The sequence below is a fragment of the Crinia signifera genome, chromosome 8 (genome assembly GCF_055691185.1).
Source record: "Crinia signifera chromosome 8, ASM5569118v1, whole genome shotgun sequence".
In the NCBI taxonomy this organism is placed as follows: domain Eukaryota; kingdom Metazoa; phylum Chordata; class Amphibia; order Anura; family Myobatrachidae; genus Crinia; species Crinia signifera.
The window spans coordinates 30,259,098-30,282,116 of record NC_139224.1 but is presented as its reverse complement, the minus strand read 5'-3'; the positions used below and the strand labels follow the sequence as shown (position 1 = coordinate 30,282,116).

General features: G+C 43.2%; 1 protein-coding gene across 3 annotated transcripts in view; it reads left to right on the top strand.

Moving 5' to 3' along the window:
- PTPRG (protein tyrosine phosphatase receptor type G) overlaps nt 1-23,019 on the top strand; it is a 407,379-nt gene that overhangs the window by 239,508 nt on the left and 144,852 nt on the right. For all 3 annotated transcript variants that reach the window (XM_083156071.1, XM_083156070.1, XM_083156072.1), the window contains exon 6: nt 10,845-10,911. In XM_083156071.1, the coding sequence (XP_083012197.1) occupies nt 10,845-10,911 (67 nt within the window). The remainder of the gene's footprint in view (nt 1-10,844; nt 10,912-23,019) is intronic.

Below are 23,019 nucleotides of genomic sequence, written 5' to 3'. Positions count from 1 at the left end.
ACGGATGTCAACCTTCTGATGTTTATTATAAACGTCAACATTTTCACTGTAGAACAGTGGTTCCCAAACTTGATTGAATCACGTCTCTCTAGAGTATCAGACGTTTTTGCATGGCACCCCTAAGCCAAACGTTTCTTATTGAGTACCGGTAGTGTAGAAAAAAAATATTAAATTCAGAAATTGTGTTTATAGTCATTATGTTACATCATTATGGTCAGTAATGCAGTAAGGGACAGGATTCACTTTTTTTTGTCCCCATATCTTATTATAGGAGCTGTGGTTTTGCCTATTATATATAGCTACATATAATTTGAATTGTGCCTGAACCACCAACCCCTGGCACCTCTGCAGTTGCTCCAAGGCACCCCAGGTTGCCACGGCAGTCCGTTTGGGAACCACTGCTGTCGACTATGGATATAGATATAAAGGGGTCTTTTTAGCAAAGAAATTTTGACTTACAGATGTAAGTGCGATTCAAGTCCGTTTGACTTTGCGTTCGACTTTTTTGGCTCCAATGTGTCTTAATCACGAAACCATGTGTATAAGACGCACAAGCAGCTTCTGCTGATTAAAATGAGAAGAACCACCACCTTAGACTACATACCAGTGGTTATGGAGCCACGTGGTGCAGGAAGAATGACCTTGCCTGGCAGCCGTTCAGTGCCCCACAATACATACGGTTACTTACATTTTACACCTTTGTCGCTCTCTTGCTGATTAAGTCTCCTTTAATAATTTATTTAGCGCTTTTCTCCAATTCTGTCCTATTTGCTTGATGGAGCACCTTTCAGATTCAATAGGCTTCCTCGTAGCTTTAATGGAGATCGGGTCCATGTTCCTGTGATTTTTAAAGCAAAAGAAATATAAAGTTATTTGCTTCAGTTTTTTTAGTCGTCTAGACGTTCTGATTTGATTTAAAGACCTTAAAAGTCCTCAAAATGTACCCAAGTTATTAGTAATTGGATCTTAGTCTATTTATTATAGCGAATTAAGGTTCTCCAGTGCATATGTGCACGTCATTCTGCACAGATAATATAATTAGTAGAAGGCCCTTGACTGTTTATATGGCAGTTGTAGGACAGCCAATCATTTGCTTTCTCTGCAGCAGTGCCCCTAGTGGTGGGAATTTGAAGCCCTTTTGACTAACTTCGGCAAGCTTATAGGTTTTGAAGAAAATCTCTCTCCTATAGGAGCGTGGTTGGTGTAATGGCTAGCATTTCTGCCTCACAGCTCTGGTGTCTTGAGTTCCATTCCCACCAAGACCCTGTTTGTGTAGAGTTTGCACATTATCGGGTGTTTTGGTGGGGTGCCGGACAGGGTCCTGACATTGGGAGCGCGAATTACACACGGAGATGACACCGTATTCAATCTCTGCAAATTCCAGAGGAGAATGTTTTGAAGACTTGCCGAACGGCATTGTCATTTTCCCAGCCTAATAGAAAATCTTTGTCAATTTCAAATCGTCTGCCTCATCTCATTTGTGATCAATTTATTAAGTAACACTGGAATGCCGCAGAACGCAAACCGCGCTTTACAGAGACAAATTGTGTTCGTGGGAGGCCGCTGGGTCCCTGTGATTCTTGTTGAAGCCATCATGATCACTTGCCCCCGTATTACATTAGTGTTCATGTAAGTGCATGGGGAATTGTGAACAGAAGAGTCACTGTCTGCTTTTAAAATCTCATTATATCCAACAAGCATTTGCATTTACTTATTATTATGTGAGACATTGACTTACAAAGTGCTTTGGCACATGAGACTTGTTAGTTTTAGAAGACACAGCTCTGTTGATCCTGTCTGCACAATGAAATTGTGTTTCTAAAATCTGTCTCTCCCAACAATTGGATTACACATCTGGGGGGAATAATTGATTACATCTGATGCTTTTGAGGAAATGTTGCTGATTTCCGAGGGCTGGTGACGGTTCTCTGATGTTTGCATGATGGAAACGGATTACGGGGTAACGTGAAAGAGAAATCTTGGTCCGCTTACTCGCAAAATATTCACTAACAAATTGCAGATGCCATAAAATGGACAGTTTTCTTCTAACTGTTGTTTATTAATTATTAAAGAGGGTGAAAGAAAGTATTGAATGTTATGGTCTAGCGGTGCTCCTCCATGGGGCAGTATCACCGCGGTGGTTGCTCTGTGGTGAGAAACCACTTGGCTGGGGTGGTTAGAGACCTCACTTCCTAAGATGGCAGGGCAGGCTGAACCGGTCCTCAAGATCTACCAACAGTCCACGTTTTCTGGACCTCCTTGCGGTTGCACAGGTGCAGTCATTACGCACTGTCACATTTTTCAAACATTCTGCTTTCATTCCTAACCGACACATTCTACAGATTCACAGGTGGCCTAGAAACCAGGAACTGCTGGTAGATATCAAGGGCCGGTACGGACACACCTGCAATATGACTTTGACCTGATAGGTCTGTGAGTGACATTGTTCAGTCTTGATGCACATCTGATGCCAAAATATCAACTTATCAGTGAATGGCCGACTGTCCCATACGCCGGTAACAATGACATCACAGCTGGGTGCGCAAATTAAAATACTTGCCTGACTCAATGGGCGGTATTCAATGACGGTTTTTGCAGCGTGGATGGCTTGTTTTTGGCGAGCATCTCCGAAAACAAGCCATCCTCGCTGTCTAACCCCTCAACTGCAGCTCGCCCTATTCTATGTTCCGGGGAAATCCTTGCCATCAGAGGGCGGCGAGGATTCCCTGAAACGGCAAAGTTCGCCACATATCCACCGGGCCCACTGCCTATAGCAGCTTTGGTGGCCACACTCGCCATTTCCGCCTTGCTGGGGGGGGGGGGGGGGGGCAGTTGAATACTGACCCGCGAGCCATTGGTGCTTTTCAGTCACAGCTCTCGCCCTTTGGCATTGAACATACCCCATCATGTGGCTGCTCTGTCAGCGGATCTGGCTGCTTAGGGTGTACACAGCTAAGGCCTCAAGGTCAGTTCCGAAATTGCTTGGTCAGCTCCTACACATTACAAGAACGGCGTACCTGATAAAGTCCCCATTAGGTCTGTGCGGATGATAGGAACTGTAAGCTTTTTCCTATTTGTTCAGCTTGTTTGTTAGGTTTCGATGGCCATGGGCCACAGACTGACTCGGAGCTGAGCGGTATTTCTCTAACCTCCTTGTGTAGAAGAATAAATAATTCCACACGGGAGCCTACATCTAAAGCCTTTCTCCTCAATGGTTACTGTCAGCGTCTATGATACTATTACTTTCTCAGTAATACAATTAGCAGTCCTTGGCTCAGTACACCTGTCAGCTCACGTACTCCGTGCAGTCATCCGTAGTCTCCCGTCACCTAGTGCCTGGAGTCAGATCACATCTCCAAATCTCAGCGCATCCAAAGACATTTTTCGTTGTGAGTTTCTTCTGTCGGCTGAGGTGAAATAATATAAAGAATAAAGGTGAAATACCAGCTGCTGCTATTATTAGTAGTGGTAGTATTCTATTCACATAAATGCATTTAGTTACCTTTCAAGTAAATATGTCCCAAAATGTCATGCATCCAGTTATGTTTTACGAAGATCTGCTGCCTTTTGTAATCAGACCTTGGTCAAATCCAGGTGTGATTGCTGGACTCCGGATCACAATACATTGTATGCTTCCCTTTTGCATACAATGTATTGTATGCAATCCCAGTAAGGACTGCAGGATCTGATAAATCTATAGTGCAGTACTTGCGGTTCTCAAGCTCCAATCTGATTAGTTAAGCTGGCCATACATCAGAAAGATCGATCTTAAGATCGATTGCACTCATGATTGTATACAATTTCCCTTGAAATCCCCAGCAGCCTTGGTGGTTTTTGGACACACAATCTACACACAATCCATCATACAATCAGTCATACAATCCATCTGCTGTATGATTTTGTACACAAGATGTGCACACAATCTGCATACAATCCATCATACAATCAGTCATACAATCCATCTTATGATTGATTGTATGATTGTGTACACAAGATGTGCACACAATCTGCATACAATCCATCTTACAATCAATTGAGATTGTATGATTGGGTACAATATCTTTCTGATGTATGGCCAGCTTTAGAAACTGCTCATCGGATCGGAATCAGACGTAAAACACAGTAATCAGTTAAATGAGCACATTTACATAATGGAAGGGACAATATATAAGCAGGCATTTTGCCCAAGTGCCACTCGCTATATCTGGATCAGAGGTGGCCAAACCAGTCCTCGAGCTCTACCGCCGGTTCACGTTTTCCAAATCCCCTAGCTGGTGCACAGCTGTAGTCATTACTAACTGTCACATTCCCCAGATCACCTAGCTGGTGCACAGCTGTAGTCATTACTAACTGTCACAATCCCCAGATCACCTAACTGGCGCACAGCTGTAGTCATTACGAACGGTCACATTGTCAAACCTGCTGCATTCATTCCTACTATATATCCACAGGTTGTCTGAGACATGAACTGTTGGTAGATCTTGGACAGGTTTGGCAGGAAGCGGGACCATTTGTCTACAGCCATTAGGTCGACATGCCATTAGGTCGACGTGTCTAGGTCGACAGTCAAAAGGTCGACATGGGGTTTTTCACAGGTTTTTTTTACCCAAATGTCGACATAGACACAGTTTTTTTTTAATAGTTTTTATTGACAGAAAAGATGTCGTTTCACACAGTAGTATAACTTACACATTACATTATTTTACAGACATATAGTTAATGCATCTAAAATTGATCAAAATATATATATTTTTAACAAATTTTAATACAATTTGATATACAGTATCAAATTAACTTTTGACCTGAAAATATAGATCTAGATGTACCCAGATCTTATTTAAAAGGGTTGACCCATAGATAATATGGTTGTATTAACGACATGGACACAGTTTGAAGTGAACCGCAGCCCCTCGCTTCGCTCGCAATGCTTCGGGCACGGTGCCTCGCTGCGCTCGGCACACTATTTTATGCTCACACCTCACCCTAGTGGATGGTAGGGCATGAAATACCGCCTGTCGGCTCAAAAAACAGTGAAAAACCCCATGTTGACCTTTTGGCTGGTCTACCTTTTGGCTGGTCTACCTTTTGGCATGTCGAACTAATGCTGTCGATCTTTTTGTTGTAGACAAATAGTCTGGATACCGTTTGGCCACCTCTGCTCTAAACTTTATGCCTTGTCTGTAATGTGTTTGGTGTATTGGCTCCTATCGCTAAAGCCAAATCCAATGAATAAATGAGTCCTCTTATTCATCCTTCTACATTTGTTTGTGTTGTAGTTTGCAGAAGAACCTGACATTTCAAATAAATACACAAACGCCCACATTTATTTAATCAGATGTGTTTTGTTTTTACAATTGGTTTTACGATTAAGGCAGCCCCTCTGATGGCCAGTCCATTGGCATAAATTTGATTTTTGGGTTAGAAGCTGTGACCCAGGAAAGCTAAGGGTGTGGATTAACTCAGACCCATGTCTAGGTTGACAGTCATTAAATAAACATGCCGATGAAAAAAGGTTGACGCAAAAAAAATTGACCCATGAAACAGTTTTTCACGTGTTTTTGGTGTTCATGTCGGCACCCAAGCATGTGGACCCCCAATTAATGCACCTCTTTACTCGCCGTGCTTCTGGTCAGGTGGCGCACTGCTCTCAGCACATTTTACCATTCCCAGTCCACGTGGATGGTAACCGATGATGAAGTTTAAAAAAATTAAACCGAATGAAAAAATTTAGACATTTTGCATGTCAATGTTGACCTATAGGGGGATATTCAATCGTAGCTGCTATTTACCAACAGGGAAAAGAGCGGCAGGCACCTATTCAATGCTGTCTTTCCCGACCGCATTGAACAGGTATCTTGTCGGAACGGGCCTGAATTTAAAATGTCTGGCCCATTTTTACGAGATACTGTAGGCCATCGATTTGTTGAGATCATGGGCGTATCTCGACTATCCACCACCATATCGCGCAACCACGCCCTATTTCCGCTGATCAGCAGGCAGGACATTAAATCCCATCTGCCGATATGCAGTCAAGGTAAACGAAAACGGGCCAAGTTCATGACTGTCGGGACGGACCAACAGTCATGACCCTGTATTAAATACCCCCAAAGTCTGTCAGCCATCTAGATACTTTATGCTAAATGAGGGGTATAGTTGCGCTGAACCCCACCACCACACACACACTGCTACATTATGGCACTGCTCTCACATATTCCTTCTAAGAAATATTTCCTGGCAATCCGTAGCCATAGACTATTGTTAACCAACTTTTTAGTTAAAAAAAAAAAAAAAAAGTTTATATATATTTCTGTTTTGCTTTGTTAACCCAAGGTCTTTCATTGAATAGCGTATTCACAGCAGTACATGGGTAAATGTATCCAAGGCATTGCTTTCATTGCAGGGGTGGGGTGGGGGGACGACCAGTGGCAGTTTGTATAGGATAGGTTTCATTCTGATACAATGTTACCCCCCGGTGGGTCATTTCTCTCTTTCGCCGGTTGTGAGGATTGAAAGATCTTGGACACTGCTGTTTAAATAAGCGGACACGGTTCTGCTGGAAGGAATCCTATTATTTTCTCAAAGGAGAGTAAGTGGTCCAGTGCCCTAAGATTGCTTAAAATAAAATTTCATCTGCCCCAATTTGCTGCTCAGAAAATGACACGTTCGATCAATCACCTTGCACTTTGCTTCTTTTTATTTATTTATTTTTATTCTCAACTGGCGCGTCGCAATTTTCTCTCGTTGCAATTTAATGGTTTAGAAATCATATACGATTCCGCTTTACACTCGTTTCCCTGGTAGCGTGTTTCCCTGTCTGTAGATCCTGAATACTGTAACTTTCAGAATAGTCTTTTATTTATTTATTTTTTAAACGGGTTCATTTGTGGCAAGGGATACGGTCATTATGGTCAACATGCGTGTGGTCGACCACTGAAGGTCAATGGGCTGACACCTGAAATGTCAAAATGGCTAATGTCGACAATGGGAAGGTCGATGTAAGGTTGTTTTTTTTTTGGTTTTTTTTAGGGTATTTTTTAAGTCGACATGTTCGGACGGGCGGTATTTCATGCCCTACCATCCACTACAGCATGGTGGTAGAATAGTGTGCCTGAAGCATGGCAAGCGCAGTGGTACACTTTGACGGTGTCCATGTCGACTATGCCGACATTCGGGACAAACAAAAAACTTAATCCCATCATGTTGACAGTTTGACTGTCGAACGTGCCATTTTTGACCTAATGCCTGTCAACCATATGCCATGTCTACCATCAGTGGTCGACACAATGCATGTCGACCTAAATTTGGTCTACGCAATGACCCCTGTGGCAAAACATGGATCCTCATGTGAGAAGGATGTGGCTCCTTTTTGCTGGTTTTATGAAATGTTTGGGTTCCGCAATAATAAACAATTTCAGCAGCTTTTTAATATTATATGCACGGGTCTAATTTCCTTACAACTCTTTTTCATGCATTTATTTTCAACCAGTAATAAATAAATGAAAAGGATGATAATGAAAGCAGACAGGAATTGTGGGACACCAAGCTGGATGATTGTATTTAGCTGTGGTTTGCAGCACATTTCCAGTGGACTGTACAGTATTGCACTGTTACCCGTACGCTGTTGGGTAAAATAGGTCATCAATGTATTCTTGAAAATTAAATACAGCATATGAGTTTTGGGTCGTAATGTTGGAACACCTACCTGACCCTCTCCTTCAGGGAGAAAATGCTCTGTTCCTGGGCTTCCCTGGTAATGTATGATTGCCATCACCTGTGGTGAAACACCTTTCTTTATCAATTACCTAGCTCCCCACAGGTGATGGCAATCCTACATTACCAGGGAAGCCCAGGGACAGAGCATTTTCTCCCTGAAGAGAGGGTCAGGTTGGCAATCCTGGTCTAAAATGGACCTCCAGTTTCTCCTGCCATTTAACCACTTGAGTACCAACCTTGCTTTGAGAGATGTGCAACCCTCGTTCTCGAAAGTGGCGAACTTGAACACTTTGCCGGATTACCTGGTTATGTAGCACTACTTCGATCTTACCAATGGTGTAACAAGCCAAAGATTATTTCCGAATACCAACAGTGTCCTCTCTCTTTCCTTGGGAACCAGCGAAAGCAACAATAAACCAAAATATCATTTAGAAAATGCTCTTCATGCCAAGTGCTACGTAATGACAGCCTGACAGCCTTTTATCCTGCCCCTCCGAAAGTCATCATTATATATGTTTTTACACGAGGAGACGTGGTGGGGGCCAGATGAGAATCGTCACCGTGTTAATACGTCAAATGAAATCAGGTCTTTAACCCTTTGAGGGTCAAGTGAATTTGTCAAAATGTGCGAGCGTTGCCAAACGAACATTTTTATTCATCATAATGACATGAGATATTTACCTTTTTTTATATAGGAAAGGAATTTTTTTTTTTTTTACACATTTTTTAAATTTGACTTGTAACCAAAGTGAGCGCCGCTACAAATTTTAGCGGATATTTTGAACCTTGGCACTCAAAGGGTTAATTAATAAAAGGCAATATTGTGAGAACAAGGGCTTACCAAATTAGTAGACCTGTCTAGAAGATATAGGGCCAGATTCTCTAAGCTTCAAAAGTGATAAAATGGAGAGTGATAAACAGCCAGCCAATCAGCTCCTGTCTGCCATGTCACAGGCTGTGTTTGAAAAATGTCATGCAGGAGCTGATTGGCTGGCTGTTTATCACTCTCCATTTTATCGCTTTTGAAGCTTAGAGAATCGGGCCCATAATGATCATTAATAATACAATGATCGTTAATTCTAGCCTACAATCAGTGATCTTAATCTGTCTTCTTGTCTCCGATATCCGTGAGAATGATGTTTTTGTTACTGAAATCAACCAAAAATACCCAAGCTGTGCTTTATACATAATATATAGCATAGGACATAAAACACACAAACTGAAATTCTGCACTTTTCCCCAAATTAATACATTATTAAGGCAGCTGAGGTTGCATTGTCAAGTCCAAGAGTTGCAAAAACAGAACATCGTGTTTTTAATGAATGCCAAATCAAATCCCAGTCACGATTCACAATCTCTGCTCGCTTAATGGTGTGTGTCACTGCTGCGCTCTAGGTGGGCGTTTGCCGCTTTTAAATCTATATTGAGACCCCTCACGGGCACTGAAATTTCGGCAGACCTGCAGATCGCGGAGGTTTCCCACGTGAATAAAACCGTTGTGGGGCGTTTCCAGCTTTATTACGAGCGCATTTGGAAAATTCAGTTGTGTTTTCTCTGACATCATTGGAGCAGACATTAATTCCACAGGCCTCCGGCTCATACAGATCTTCACAAAACATATTTTTTTTATACATTGGTCTTGTCTCCAGCTATTCATTTTTTATGACTTCGTGTCTTGTGATATGTTCAGTCTGCTGGTGGTGGGTGTTAAGGAAATCCAGGTTTTGTGTCTGAAGGTTGTTAATCCTGTCAAGAGTGTTGTATGTCTGCAGATGGGTGTATCAGATGGGTGTATCTATAATAAGGTGGGGATATGGGGTCCGATATTTTTTCTTTCTTTCTTCTGATTGCAATAACTGGTAAGAAGTCACCGTTATCACCACTTGTTCTTAAATAGGCCCATTACGTTCAACCAGATCTTAAGGCAGGAGTGGCCAAACCAGTCCCTGAGATCTACCAACAGGTCATGTTTTCGAGGCCACCTGTGGGTCTGTGGAATGTGTCGGTTAGGGCGGAATGCAGCACATGTTTGGAAATATGGCATTTAAGGGGCATACACATGGGACAATTTAAGCCCCATTTCTAAGTGGTCTGACTAGATTCCTTAGAAATGAAGCACAGATCACTCAGTTTGTACACCCCTTAGCGATGGGGATGCACGGTCCTGTGCATTGCCAATGCCTGCATATTCAGCGCATGCTCTGTATCCTGCTCACATCGCAGGGATTTGCCTAAAAGCATAGGCAAAACCCTGCTCAGCACAGATCGCGGGTACAGTGCAATCTGTGCTCAAGCACTTCGCTCAGCATGGAGGCGTCATCTCCCTGTGTGCACGGGGCTTAAGTAATGACTGCACCTGTGCCTCGGCTAGGTGGTCTAGAAAATGTGACAATAGGTAATGACTACACCTCTGCCCCAGCTAGGTGGCCTGGAAAACGTGACAGTAGGTAATGACTGCACCTGTGCCCCAGCTAGGTGGTCTGGGAAACGTGACAGTAGGTAATGACTGCACCTGTGCCTCGGCTAGGTAGTCTAGAAAATGTGATAATAGGTAATGACTGCACCTGTGCCCCGGCTAGGTAGTCTAGAAAACGTGACCGTAGGTTATGACTGCACCTGTGCCCCGGCTAGGTGGTCTGGGAAACGTGACAGTAGGTAATGACTACACCTGTGCCTCGTCTAGGTGGTCTCGAAAACGTGACAGTAGGTAATGACTACACCTGTGCCTCGGCTAGGTGGTCTCGAAAACGTGACAGTGGGTAATGACTGCTCCTGTGCCCCGGTTAGGTGGTCTCGAAAACGTGACAGTAGGTGATGACTACACCTGTGCCCCAGCTAGGTGGTCTGGGAAATGTGAAATGTTGGTAGAGCTAAAGTGCTGGATTTGCCACCCCTACCTTAAGGAGTTTATGTAAATACTCCCCCCCCCCCCCCCCCCCCCCGCCCTCCATTATTATGTCAGAGTTGTTAATGTATTTTCATACATGCTAAATGATCTGATGGCACCCAATGGTTATCTTATTCATCTTTATACTGGACACAGCTGCAAATGCTACACATGTTTTTTTTCTCTGATGGACTTTAATGCAATAAAATCTGTAACTTATTTCTTGTGTTTATTTTCCTTCCAGGCCACTAAGAAGAACAATCCTGCTCTGGATCCCATAATCCATGGACTGAAGGGTGTCGTTCATCATGGTGAGTAGCATTTTGTTATTCTTTACACGTGCTATAAGTTCCCGCCTCTTCGGGTATTGTGTCTGAGACGTGCACCAATCTGCATTGGAGAGAGAGGGGCGTGCCACCAGGCCTGGCAGCAGCTGCAGTGGTATACCCCTAGTGTACAATTCTAACATCATAAAATTGATTAATAGAGATTTATATTCATTAACACAGAGTATATATATTTTATTAATTAACCACACTGGATTGCTATGGGGTTAAGTTACATCAATTCTGGTCCAGGTACACAATTTCCTGCTAAGCAAAGTGCCCAGATGCAAAGCTGAATTAACGTCGGGGCAGTTGCCCAGTTACCCCCACACATAGTGTTACTAGCGTAGGGGGTGTGGTGACATAGATGTACTATATTACATCACATTTTGTTAATAGTATCGGTTGTGTATAGTATTGCCCACTTTATTGTTTGGGGTCCCTAACGTGCAATACACCCAGCCCAATCAACATAATGATTTTATTTTATGTCGACATGGCTCGTGCCGGCACTTTTAGGGGGAGATTCTCTAAGCTAAAAATGCGGTAAAAACCCCGTTATCGGTCTTTACAGCATTTTGGGATGCTGTAAGCATCCCCCGCCGGGTTACCGCGGTGGAGGGCATTGCCAGAAAAATCTGGCGATGCCCCATAGAAGCCAATGGGCTTCTATCGCAACCCTCCGCCGACCCCCCGCCGCCCCGCACCGCCCCCTCCCCCCTCACCTGTGTCCGGGCAGCACAGCGCAGTGCTGCCCAGACCTGTGACCTCCTCCCTGCACTGATCCTCTTCCGGGTGCAGGGAGGAGGAGAGCCCGGCGCAGCAGCGCCGGGTGTGGGAGGGAGGGGAGAGCCGCCGGGACCTGCTGGGACCCAGCGACTCTCACCGCAAAGGACAGCTCTTAACGCAAGAGCTGTCCTTTGCCTTAATTATCGCATATGTTACAGCATATGCGATAATTAAATATGCGAAGGGGGCGGAGATTCTTAGAGAATCTCCCCCTTAATGTTTACATAATGACTGAATTCCCTAACACACTTAGGGGGGTCATTCAGTTAGATGCAGTCATTTACAGAGTGTAGGGAGACAGCCCTCCCCAAGTCCCATTTTCTCACCAATTAAATAAGTGTTAAGGGCGTTACCCCGTACAACCCAGGATAAGATCCCAAACCTATGGGTTAACAAGCTTGCAGCACCCAAACCCATGCAATTTGTTTGGAAATGTAGAACCTCAAAAGAAATACCAATTAAATACAGCCTACGGGCTGCCTTCGGGGCTTATTGAGTAACCTCACTGCTTCAATTAGCCTGCACTAAATTACTATGGCTAATTGAATTCCCCCCTTAGTGACGCATACTGATCCTAGCTGCACACCAGCCCCAAATTACACTGTTGTAAAAACAAAGCCGTTATCCAATTTACTGGCAAAAACAGCTGATTGGCCGGTACCTTGGGGGTCTATTCAGGAAGCGGTGAAAAGTGGAGAAGTTGACCATGGAAACCTGACCACTTTGAAGTAACATTTGTCAAGTGTATTCTACAAAGTTATAGGTAGCAGCTGATTGGTTGCCCAATGTATCTCTCTCCACGATATCTCTCTACAGCTTAGCAGATTTTCCCTTTAATGAGAGAATCTCAACTATACTTAATTTTGTACATTTATATAAGCAAATCTTTATCTTGGTGTAGCTTCAAAAAAACGATCAAATAGGTTTGTGTATTGTAATGGAGGTAATACGTAACAATGACATTACTGATGGCCCACGTGCCCTTTTTGTAATTAGTTACAGGCTTTAGCTGTGAGAACCCGCAGATTACCCCCTGTGACGAATGCCACGGTACCAGGAATCGTGTTATTCTGTTCCTTAGGAAATGACCTGCTGGTGTACAGGCAGAGCAGCCCTTATTTGATTAGCAAGGATCAAGCTCATATTTTACCTGAAAATGGATTTGTGCTAACAGTAAGCAATTTGTTTCCTCTCAGTCACGGCTCTGGGATACGTGTGTTATAAATCATTACAAGTTACTATACATCATCCATATTAGCAGCGAGGCCCAGAGTGCTGATGTTTCTATCCCGCTATTTATCTTGTGTATGTTCTGAAAATTCTCCTCTTGGAATATTTTGTTCCCCCGTAAATAATTTGTCTTCGTCGTGCGGTGATGATAATAAATCAGGAGTGTCCATTTGCAGAAATCATTTTAAGTTTGCAGAACGTTATTTGGGGAGATTTCTCTGTTGATTTGAAATGAGCGGATTGTTGGGATCGCCTGATAGTACCGTTATAGTTATGCCTGGAGATGGATAAATGCAGAGAGAGTGGTACTTCAGTCCGGTGACAAGAACGTCCAGGTGTCAGCGGCAGTAAGGATCAAAGATGGCCGGACAAAGACTTGCTTATTAAGCTCGATGGCATAGTTTATGTGTATATGTGGGATGCAGTCAATTTACAGACGGTCGAAATACCGACACATTAAATATCTAGCGTGTACCCTCAATACTGTTAAAGATGTTACACGGCAGTGTGTCTCCATAACTGTGACATCTGTCCATGTGTCATCTATGCAACTTCAAATGAACTTTTGTCATCCAGGCTCTGGAATCTGTGTCCAATGTTGAACCCCTTGAGTGGTGGGTTTTGCTGGGGCAGGACAAACCTACCAGGGCAGGTTTGTCCTGCCCCAGAAATACTCACCACTGCATACTGCAGCAGCCCCTGCTTAGGAGGCTCAGGGCGCTCACCCCCTCCGACCAGTCCGGACTCCCCACCCCAGCGATCGTACACCGGATCACCAGGGCTTCCCTGCTGCTGCCCCTGACACCAATTGCAGCAGTGAGCATGCAGTAGGCCCCGCGCTCGGGGGGACTCGGGCACACGGGCATTTGTGTTTGGGTGCCCAAACTCCCGACCAACCCCGAACTTTCCCCCAGAGGTGGTGGTGCACAGCTGAAGGCACCACTGGCGCACACCTCCTTATCGATGGTATGCCTGGAGATTTTCCGGGAGAGCCCGCTCCTGCAGCGTGGCTCAGCCCGGGTAATTGCCGGGCATACCACCGAAGTGGTTAAAGTACAGTGATATGTATTATTAGTTCACCAATTGCTTGTCACATCTGATAACAATGATGACAATGAAGGAGGGGGGGGGGAGAGAAGTACCCAGTAATTTATATATAGGATTTGGGTACTTGTGTATTATCACGGCGCCCACGATTTCCATCGCAGGGCATTGTACAATGAAAAATCGCATCGCATGCGATATGATTTTACCCGATTTTTAATTGTATGGCTTCTGACCATGTTAAATGCCCCCCCCCCCGACCCGATTTTTAATTGTATACCCACCCTCATGGCTCATGAGTATGCAAAATGCCCCCCCCCCCCATTGTTGACGCCACCCCACTATCAACGCCAACCCGAAGCGTGGCGAGCGCCGCGAGCCTGCGAGGGGCGGCGGTACGCGTCCTACGACCTTTTCATACCCCCACTATCCACGTCGGCGTGGAGTTGATTTTATAAAGTGTGGCGAGCGCAGCGCATAACTTCACAGGTATATGCGGGGCTCGCCACGCTTCGGGCTTGGTGGCTTGCTGCGCTCGCCACACTTTATAAAATCAACTCCACCCCGACGTGGATAGTGGGGGCATGAAAAGGTCGTAGGACGCGTACCGCCGCCCCTCGCGGGCTCGCTGCACTCGCCACGCTTCGGGTTGGCGTTGATAGTTGGGTGGCGTTAACAATGGGGGGGGGGCATTTCACATACTCTTAACCCATCAAGGTGGGTATACAATTAAAAATCGGGTGTGGGGGTTCCATTTAACATGGAAATCAATGCAAAATCGTGTCCATCGCATGCCATTATAATGGCATGCGATGCGATATTAAAATTGTATACACAGGCCCGGGAAAAGGCTGAAATCGGGTCCATCGCATGCCATCGCATACCTTAATTAGTGGCATGCGATGCGATGGGCGCCGTGATAATACACAAGTACCAGGATTTGTTTAGAGACCCGGAGATTTTGTCAGAAATTCCGCAGAAAAGATTCCTACAATCTTGCGGCTGGAAAATCTATAGCGGGCTGGCATTTTTGGATTAAAACAAATAGCGCTTAGGATTAATTGTCCTACTTTCTGAGTCATTTAATGTTGCAGCTGTGAGCGGCCATAAATCTGCGAGGAGTGAAAAATAGGTTCTCAGATCTTTACAGGAGAAATTCCGGTTCCAATAATGTGCCCTGGGCATAAAATATAACGAAATCGCTGCTGTACCAGTAATATTATCTACGTGCTATGAATACAAATATTACAGAATTATTCCTTGTTTTAATCGCTATTAGCAGCTTGTTCCCCAGAAATAATGTAAAGATGGTGTTCCGACATGTCTGTGATGTCCAGGATAGATGCGCTGGATCGCTCCGGTGCCACTACTTTCCGTTTTGATGTAATAATTTTCAGAGTTCTATTTGTCACAAGGTATCCCTGTTTATGCAACGATTTGGCAGCCTCCGCAAGCCCTTGTCCAAACACTTACAGTTTAGTTCGGAGTGCCATGGAGAGATTAAAGAGGTAATTCAGTGAAATTTTGGCAGGCAATTTGGACTTCGATTGACTGTAACAATCCCAGTGGACTAAATGGAATCATCCTTTAACTTGCCATGGCGTGACAAAGCGCTCAGAATATTTCCTGCATTTATCAGGTTTTTTTTTTTTTTTTAGGTTTTTAATATTAAAATAAGCACTTGACGTTTGTCATCTTTGAATTGGAGATTTGCAGACAAGTTGTTCCCTTTGTAGCACCCATCACATAAAACGTCACCATGTAAAGTAAATCTAAACAAACCAATGAAGAAAAAACAATCTTCAAGGTTTTTTGAAAGTCATGAAGAAAGTATTCACTAGGAATAATCAGGCGCTTGACAATGAGCTGTCTCTGCAATTTAAGCAGCTGCTTTGATGTGAGGGTAGTCACTCCTCACTTTAAAGAAACAAGAAAAGGGACTCGCACCAGGCGAGTTTAAGCAGCGCTTGTAGCAATGAATAAGACACAATGGTATAAAAAGGTACAAATTTTTTACTAAAAAAAGGGGGGTTACACAATATTACATAATATATGACAATAAAAGAAAACACAGTAAGAGTTAAGGTAGGTAATAAAAGTAAACTGGAATTAACGATTTAAAAAGGTGAATGTCCCCGCCTCAATGAACAATACTGAAATAGGTGAGTATTTTTCCTTGTTTTTAGAAAAATGGGTAAGTGCACATTACCAATAGAGGGTTTCTGGATCCTTTCAAATAAAGATGTAAAGCTGGAAGTCCTCACGATATATGCGGTGATTTGATGTATTGCCGCTGGAGGTTTAGAGGGTCGCTCAGTGTGTTCCAGTCCTCTTTTTTGGGGGTGTGAGAACTGATGTTTGGTGGTCTCGAACACCGGAGGATATTCTGCAATGATGCGCCCAGATGGAATTGCCAGCAAGGATCAATAGAGGCTTCCGTGTCCAGACAGGAGCTGCGCCGGTGTAGATGTTGTTTTACCAGCGATGACTGGAACACGGTGTCCGCCAATGAGTAGTAGTAAATCAAGGACTTTGTAAGTGTCCACAACCAGTTTGTAGTAGTAGTAGAGTCCAGAGGTGGGGAGAGGCTACACCAGGGTTCACCTAACGCGTTTCACTGCTTTCCTGCAGCTTTATCAAAGGTGTAAGAGACTGTGTACCTGGTACAGGTATATATACCTAACATAATGAGTAATTTGGTGCACCTGTGAGGTGCAATCAACACAATAAAACGTTATTCACAGATAAAACTTACACAAAAATAGGAGGGCAGACACATATCAGACTAGTCATTATACACAAATAATATTTAATACAAAATTCATAATAGAAAGAGCAAAAAATGATGTTTATTATAAAGTTTAACCCCGATCACGTGACCTACCGGAAGTCACATGATCGCAAATAGACAGTGTTACTATTTAAAAGAATGTGCATGTTTATTAGGAGCAATTCTAAGTGGACACATTGCTCCACTGTGGTGTTACCTATATACTTATGAGGAGAACCAGGAGGAACGATAAGTAAAATAAGGGTGACATGTCGTGTATGGATGGAACGCAATTTGCGTTCCACCCGTCATGGAGTGCAATTATTTCCGCCCGCATCCCGGAAGTAGATGGATGACTGTAATTCAGGCATCCGATTGTGTGTGTAGTGGGAGCGCACCAGTGACGAGTCAGTGCACGTCACATAGGCGCACGATCCGTCCCACACATAACGATTCCCCTAAAAAGATTTTTGATATAGATAAATCCAAATTAAGAAATAAATCGGATTTTTATCCAATAAAAGCCAAGGGCACAAGTGTTGAGTCTTTTTATAAGACAACACTTAATGATTTCAAAGAGCTCTGCTCCAAAGACAAACAGAAATCGAAATATAGCGTTCGAGATAATCTCACAGTGTGGGAGAAGAGAGCCCTTGCCGGCCTCACTGGAGACACTTCCATTGTCTTCAGGGAGGCCGACAAGGGTGGAGGGATCGTTATTCAGGATAGAACTTGTTATATAGAAGAGGCATTACGCCAACTGTCCAATCAGTCTTTTTATTCAAAGCTATCTGATAACCCGACACAAATATATATTTTAGAGCTGAAAACTCTCCTTGATCAGGCTGTCACTGATTGTGTCATCACTAAGGATGAACATCACTTTTTATTTACCCCACACCCATTGGTTCCTATTTTTTATCACTTACCTAAGATTCACAAACACCTCACTTCCCCACCTGGTCGTCCTATTATTTCTGGTGTCCAATCACTCACTTCCAACCTTTCACAATTTGTTGACTCCCACTTACAATCACGTGTTACCACCCTCAGATCACACATCCGTGACTCCACGCATTTTTTGAATCTAATTAAAAATATCAATTGGAAAGACACCTATCATTTTTTAACTCTCGATGTCGAGAGTTTATACTCAAACATACCGCATGAATTAGGTATTAATACCATCTCTAAAAGACTAAGGGAGGATGGTGATCTGACGGTGGACCTACAACACTTCCTCACTAATTCGATTTCATTTATCCTCAAACACAATTATTTTTTGTTTCAAGATATTTTTTACCTCCAGGTGATGGGAACGGCCATGGGGACCAGGTTCGCGCCAAGCTATGCCAACCTCTACATGGGGGAGGTTGAGGACCAACTCATTTGGGGGTCCCAGTTTGGCGCGAACCTGGTCCTCTATGGCCGTTATATAGATGATTTATTCTTTATTTGGGATGGGGATTGCACGTCTATCACGTCCTTTGTTTCACATTTAAATTCCAATTCCTTTAACCTTAAATTCACCCACGAATATCACCCTTATACTATTAATTTTCTTGATTTGACTCTGAGGAGTGTTGACGGCTCTATTCAATCAAGTAATTACCAAAAATCAGTAAATACTAATTCATACCTAAATTTTAAAAGTGGTCACTACCCCCCTTGGGTAAAAAATATTCCCAAGGGACAGATGCTACGTCTCAGACGTAATTGTTCGGAACTAGATGGCTTTGATGATCAGGCTAAGGACCTCATTATCGCATTCCAAAATTGTGGTTATCCCTCTCAATTAGTCCAGGATGCTTATACATCCAGCAGAGAGAAAGATAGAAATGCACTTCTCTGCGACAAACGTCACACCAAAAGGTACTCTACAGACCCCCCCTCTGGCAGAGAGAATCGTATCTCATTTATCTCCACCTTTAATAGAGATTATCAGGAGATTCAAAAAATCATCAGAAAAAATCACTCAATACTAAAACAAGATCCCCTTTTGAGGGAAGTCCTTCCACCTCACCCCTCTTTTATATTTAAGAAAAACAAATCATTAAAAAATTTGCTGGCTCCTAGCTCTTTGAAATGCCCCAAAACATCGGCACAAATATCAGCATCACCCCTGGATTGGCTTCCAGTAAAACCATCTGGATGTTACAAGTGCGGCAGTAATCACTGCATCACTTGTAACTTCATCACTAATAAAGTGACAATAATAAACACACCCACTGAGAAGATCAAAATAAAGGGGTTTATTAATTGTAATACTTCATATACAATTTATTTACTCACCTGTACCTGCAACATGAAATATGTGGGTAGGACCACACGATGTTTGAGGTCTAGGTTCCTCGAACATCGTCGGAACATCATAAAAGGGTCGCTACTCCACAGTGTCTCTAGACATTTCTCAGAGTACCATGAGAGTAACCCTAAGGACCTGAAGCTAACAGGATTGGAACATGTGCCACCCACCAAGAGAGGCGGCGACAGGTTCCGCACCCTATGCAGACAGGAAATCTTCTGGACATTCAAAATGGACTCCTTGTTTCCTAGGGGCCTAAACGAGGCAATGGAATTAAACATTGTGCTCTGACCCCTTTTTGAAATTATTTCGCAATGGAATTAGACTCTGTACTATGATCCCCTCCAAACCCTCAGCTAAACCCCCCCCCCCCCCCTCCCCCTCCCCTTACCCTTTTCATTCTCATCTCTACTCCTAAATTGATAAATTACTCCTTTTCAGTTATATGTCCCTTTTTGGTGAAAAAATAAAAAGTGAAAAAATGAAGGAATGGGGAATTGATGAAAATGAAAGAAAATGAAAGAAAATGAGGTTAATTAATGTATGAGATCATCACTGAATCATATATACTGGAATCTAATTGTGTCTGAAAAACAGTATATATATGGAAACTGTTTTCATGAATATTCTATGTGTAGAAAATCTAGACGTCTATATGAGCTCTATGCACCTATATAGGTGCTATCAGAATATCTGTAAGGATGTAGTATGTTTTATGTGTACATTTATTTCTTTTTCTTTCCTTTGGAAAATTTTCTGTTTCTTGTCCCTATATTTCTAATCTGGTTTAAAGATTACGATTCAATGAGAATCTATATTATATGTATCCTCTGTCTATCAGCGCCTATCAACGCCCATTATACCATCTCTATCATGTGATCTAGGCTCCCTGGAACGCATATGCGCTCCATACATCATTAGAGAAGAGATCCCACTTCCGCGATCACGTGACCTGTCAGTGATGCGGTGGGTGTGTTATGTGTGGGACGGATCGTGCGCCTATGTGACGTGCACTGACTCGTCACTGGTGCGCTCCCACTACACACACAATCGGATGCCTGAATTACAGTCATCCATCTACTTCCGGGATGCGGGCGGAAATAATTGCACTCCATGACGGGTGGAACGCAAATTGCGTTCCATCCATACACGACATGTCACCCTTATTTTACTTATCGTTCCTCCTGGTTCTCCTCATAAGTATATAGGTAACACCACAGTGGAGCAATGTGTCCACTTAGAATTGCTCCTAATAAACATGCACATTCTTTTAAATAGTAACACTGTCTATTTGCGATCATGTGACTTCCGGTAGGTCACGTGATCGGGGTTAAACTTTATAATAAACATCATCTTTTGCTCTTTCTATTATGAATTTTGTATTAAATATTATTTGTGTATAATGACTAGTCTGATATGTGTCTGCCCTCCTATTTTTGTGTAAGTTTTATCTGTGAATAACGTTTTATTGTGTTGATTGCACCTCACAGGTGCACCAAATTACTCATTATGTTAGGTATATATACCTGTACCAGGTACACAGTCTCTTACACCTTTGATAAAGCTGCAGGAAAGCAGTGAAACGCGTTAGGTGAACCCTGGTGTAGCCTCTCCCCACCTCTGGACTCTACTACTACTACAAACTGGTTGTGGACACTTACAAAGTCCTTGATTTACTACTACTCATTGGCGGACACCGTGTTCCAGTCATCGCTGGTAAAACAACATCTACACCGGCGCAGCTCCTGTCTGGACACGGAAGCCTCTATTGATCCTTGCTGGCAATTCCATCTGGGCGCATCATTGCAGAATATCCTCCGGTGTTCGAGACCACCAAACATCAGTTCTCACACCCCCAAAAAAGAGGACTGGAACACACTGAGCGACCCTCTAAACCTCCAGCGGCAATACATCAAATCACCGCATATATCGTGAGGACTTCCAGCTTTACATCTTTATTTGAAAGGATCCAGAAACCCTCTATTGGTAATGTGCACTTACCCATTTTTCTAAAAACAAGGAAAAATACTCACCTATTTCAGTATTGTTCATTGAGGCGGGGACATTCACCTTTTTAAATCGTTAATTCCAGTTTACTTTTATTACCTACCTTAACTCTTACTGTGTTTTCTTTTATTGTCATATATTATGTAATATTGTGTAACCCCCCTTTTTTTAGTAAAAAATTTGTACCTTTTTATACCATTGTGTCTTATTCATTGCTACAAGCGCTGCTTAAACTCGCCTGGTGCGAGTCCCTTTTCTTGTTTTTGAAAGTCATAAATGGTCTATAGACTCAGTAATGTATATGTAATATATTTTTCATTGTCAAACCTGATATGGTGGTGTTGAGGGTATGGGTCAATGGGTAGACCCATATATATGATTCACAGGGTCAAAAGGTTGACAGGAGAGTTATGTTGACGTATAAAAGATCAATGGTGTCTGTAGCTGATAGATAACAAAGGTCAACAGGACAGAATAGTTTTCTAAGTGATAAAAAAAAAAAATTGTATGCCTGCAATAAGTGTACCCCATCAAACTTAAGGCATGGTCCCCCGCTCCACTATGTTCAGGTTACTATTCCCAATTGTACTCTGTGTGAAAGATAGAGTATAAAAAATGTTGTTTACTATTGTGATGTCAGTCACTTGCACTTGTTGACCTTTGTACCTAACAACCATATTAATGACCTAATTATGTTCACCCTGTCATCCGAGTACAGAGGTGTGAGTTGGGAGGCCAACCAATCGGCTTCTGTCTTGTGTTTATCATGTACATTCTGTAAAATGACAGGTAAAAGCTGTTTGGCTGCTTTGACAACTTGTTCACTCTAAATGGTTTGAGACCCACCCCACCCCAGAGTGTGAGAATTGATAGAGTACGGTGACATCACCAACTCTGCTGGGCATAAAGTGGGTGCTGCGGTTAAACAATGTTTGAAAAACACCGTATTAAAATTGGTGCGGTTGTTTTGTGAGTAAGGGGGTTTTTATTTTACAAGGATAAGTTTGGTTTCTATGACTTGGTGGAGTACCGAAAATTAAGGTACATCTATATATTTTTTTGTTGGCCAGGAGAAAAGGGTAGAGATAGAGATTCCCAGAGAGTTCGCAGGTTTAGACCAGGCTGCTTTGCTGCTCATAGTACACCCTGCGCTGGAATGCACAAAGAGCTGAGCAATAAATTAAACCAATATTACTTTAGCTAGGAGCAGCATGAGAGCGTGGAGATGGCGGTGAATGGGCTGGCGAAGTACTCGGCTTCACATTTTGTCCCAGTTGTAATTCAACAGACTGGAGCACAATGCGGTGATTTTCACTTAAGGTGTTGTATTGGATTCTTTAGAATCTGACATAATGTGCTTCCATGTAGATGGAGTATACATTGTAATGAGAAAGGCTGCTATTGTGGAGATCAGCTGCTGGCTATTACCAGGCGCGGTGCCGTCTCTAAATGTAAGGGAAGGCGCGTCTCCTCTTCCCCCGTGATTATGGTGTATGATACCGAGCTATTTTACCAAGATGGAAAGTGCTCCTGAGGCTGGCGAATAACGGCGCCTTCGAATGAGCATCCATGTGCGGCGCACGGAGTGGTGCAGGTACTCGCCATGGGGACTTTGGGCTCTTATGTTCTGATGCGGTCAACTGTATGAAGTTCCACATACATTATGTCGACCACTAAAGGTCGATAGGGCTTAGGATGACACATAAATTAGGTTAAAGTTGATAGGGTCGGAAGTATTGGGTCGAAAAAGGGAAAGTTAACAGGAGTTTCTCTACCGTCCAATGGGATACTGGGCTTCACTACTATGGGGATTGAGACCTCCGCAGGAGAGACAGGCACATAAAAAAACTTTCAGTGTGGGTGCACTGGCTCCTCCCCTCAATCTCCCTCCACTAGTCAGTTTTGAAAAATGTGCCTCAGGAGAGGCAGTGCTTCTGGATGCTCCAGA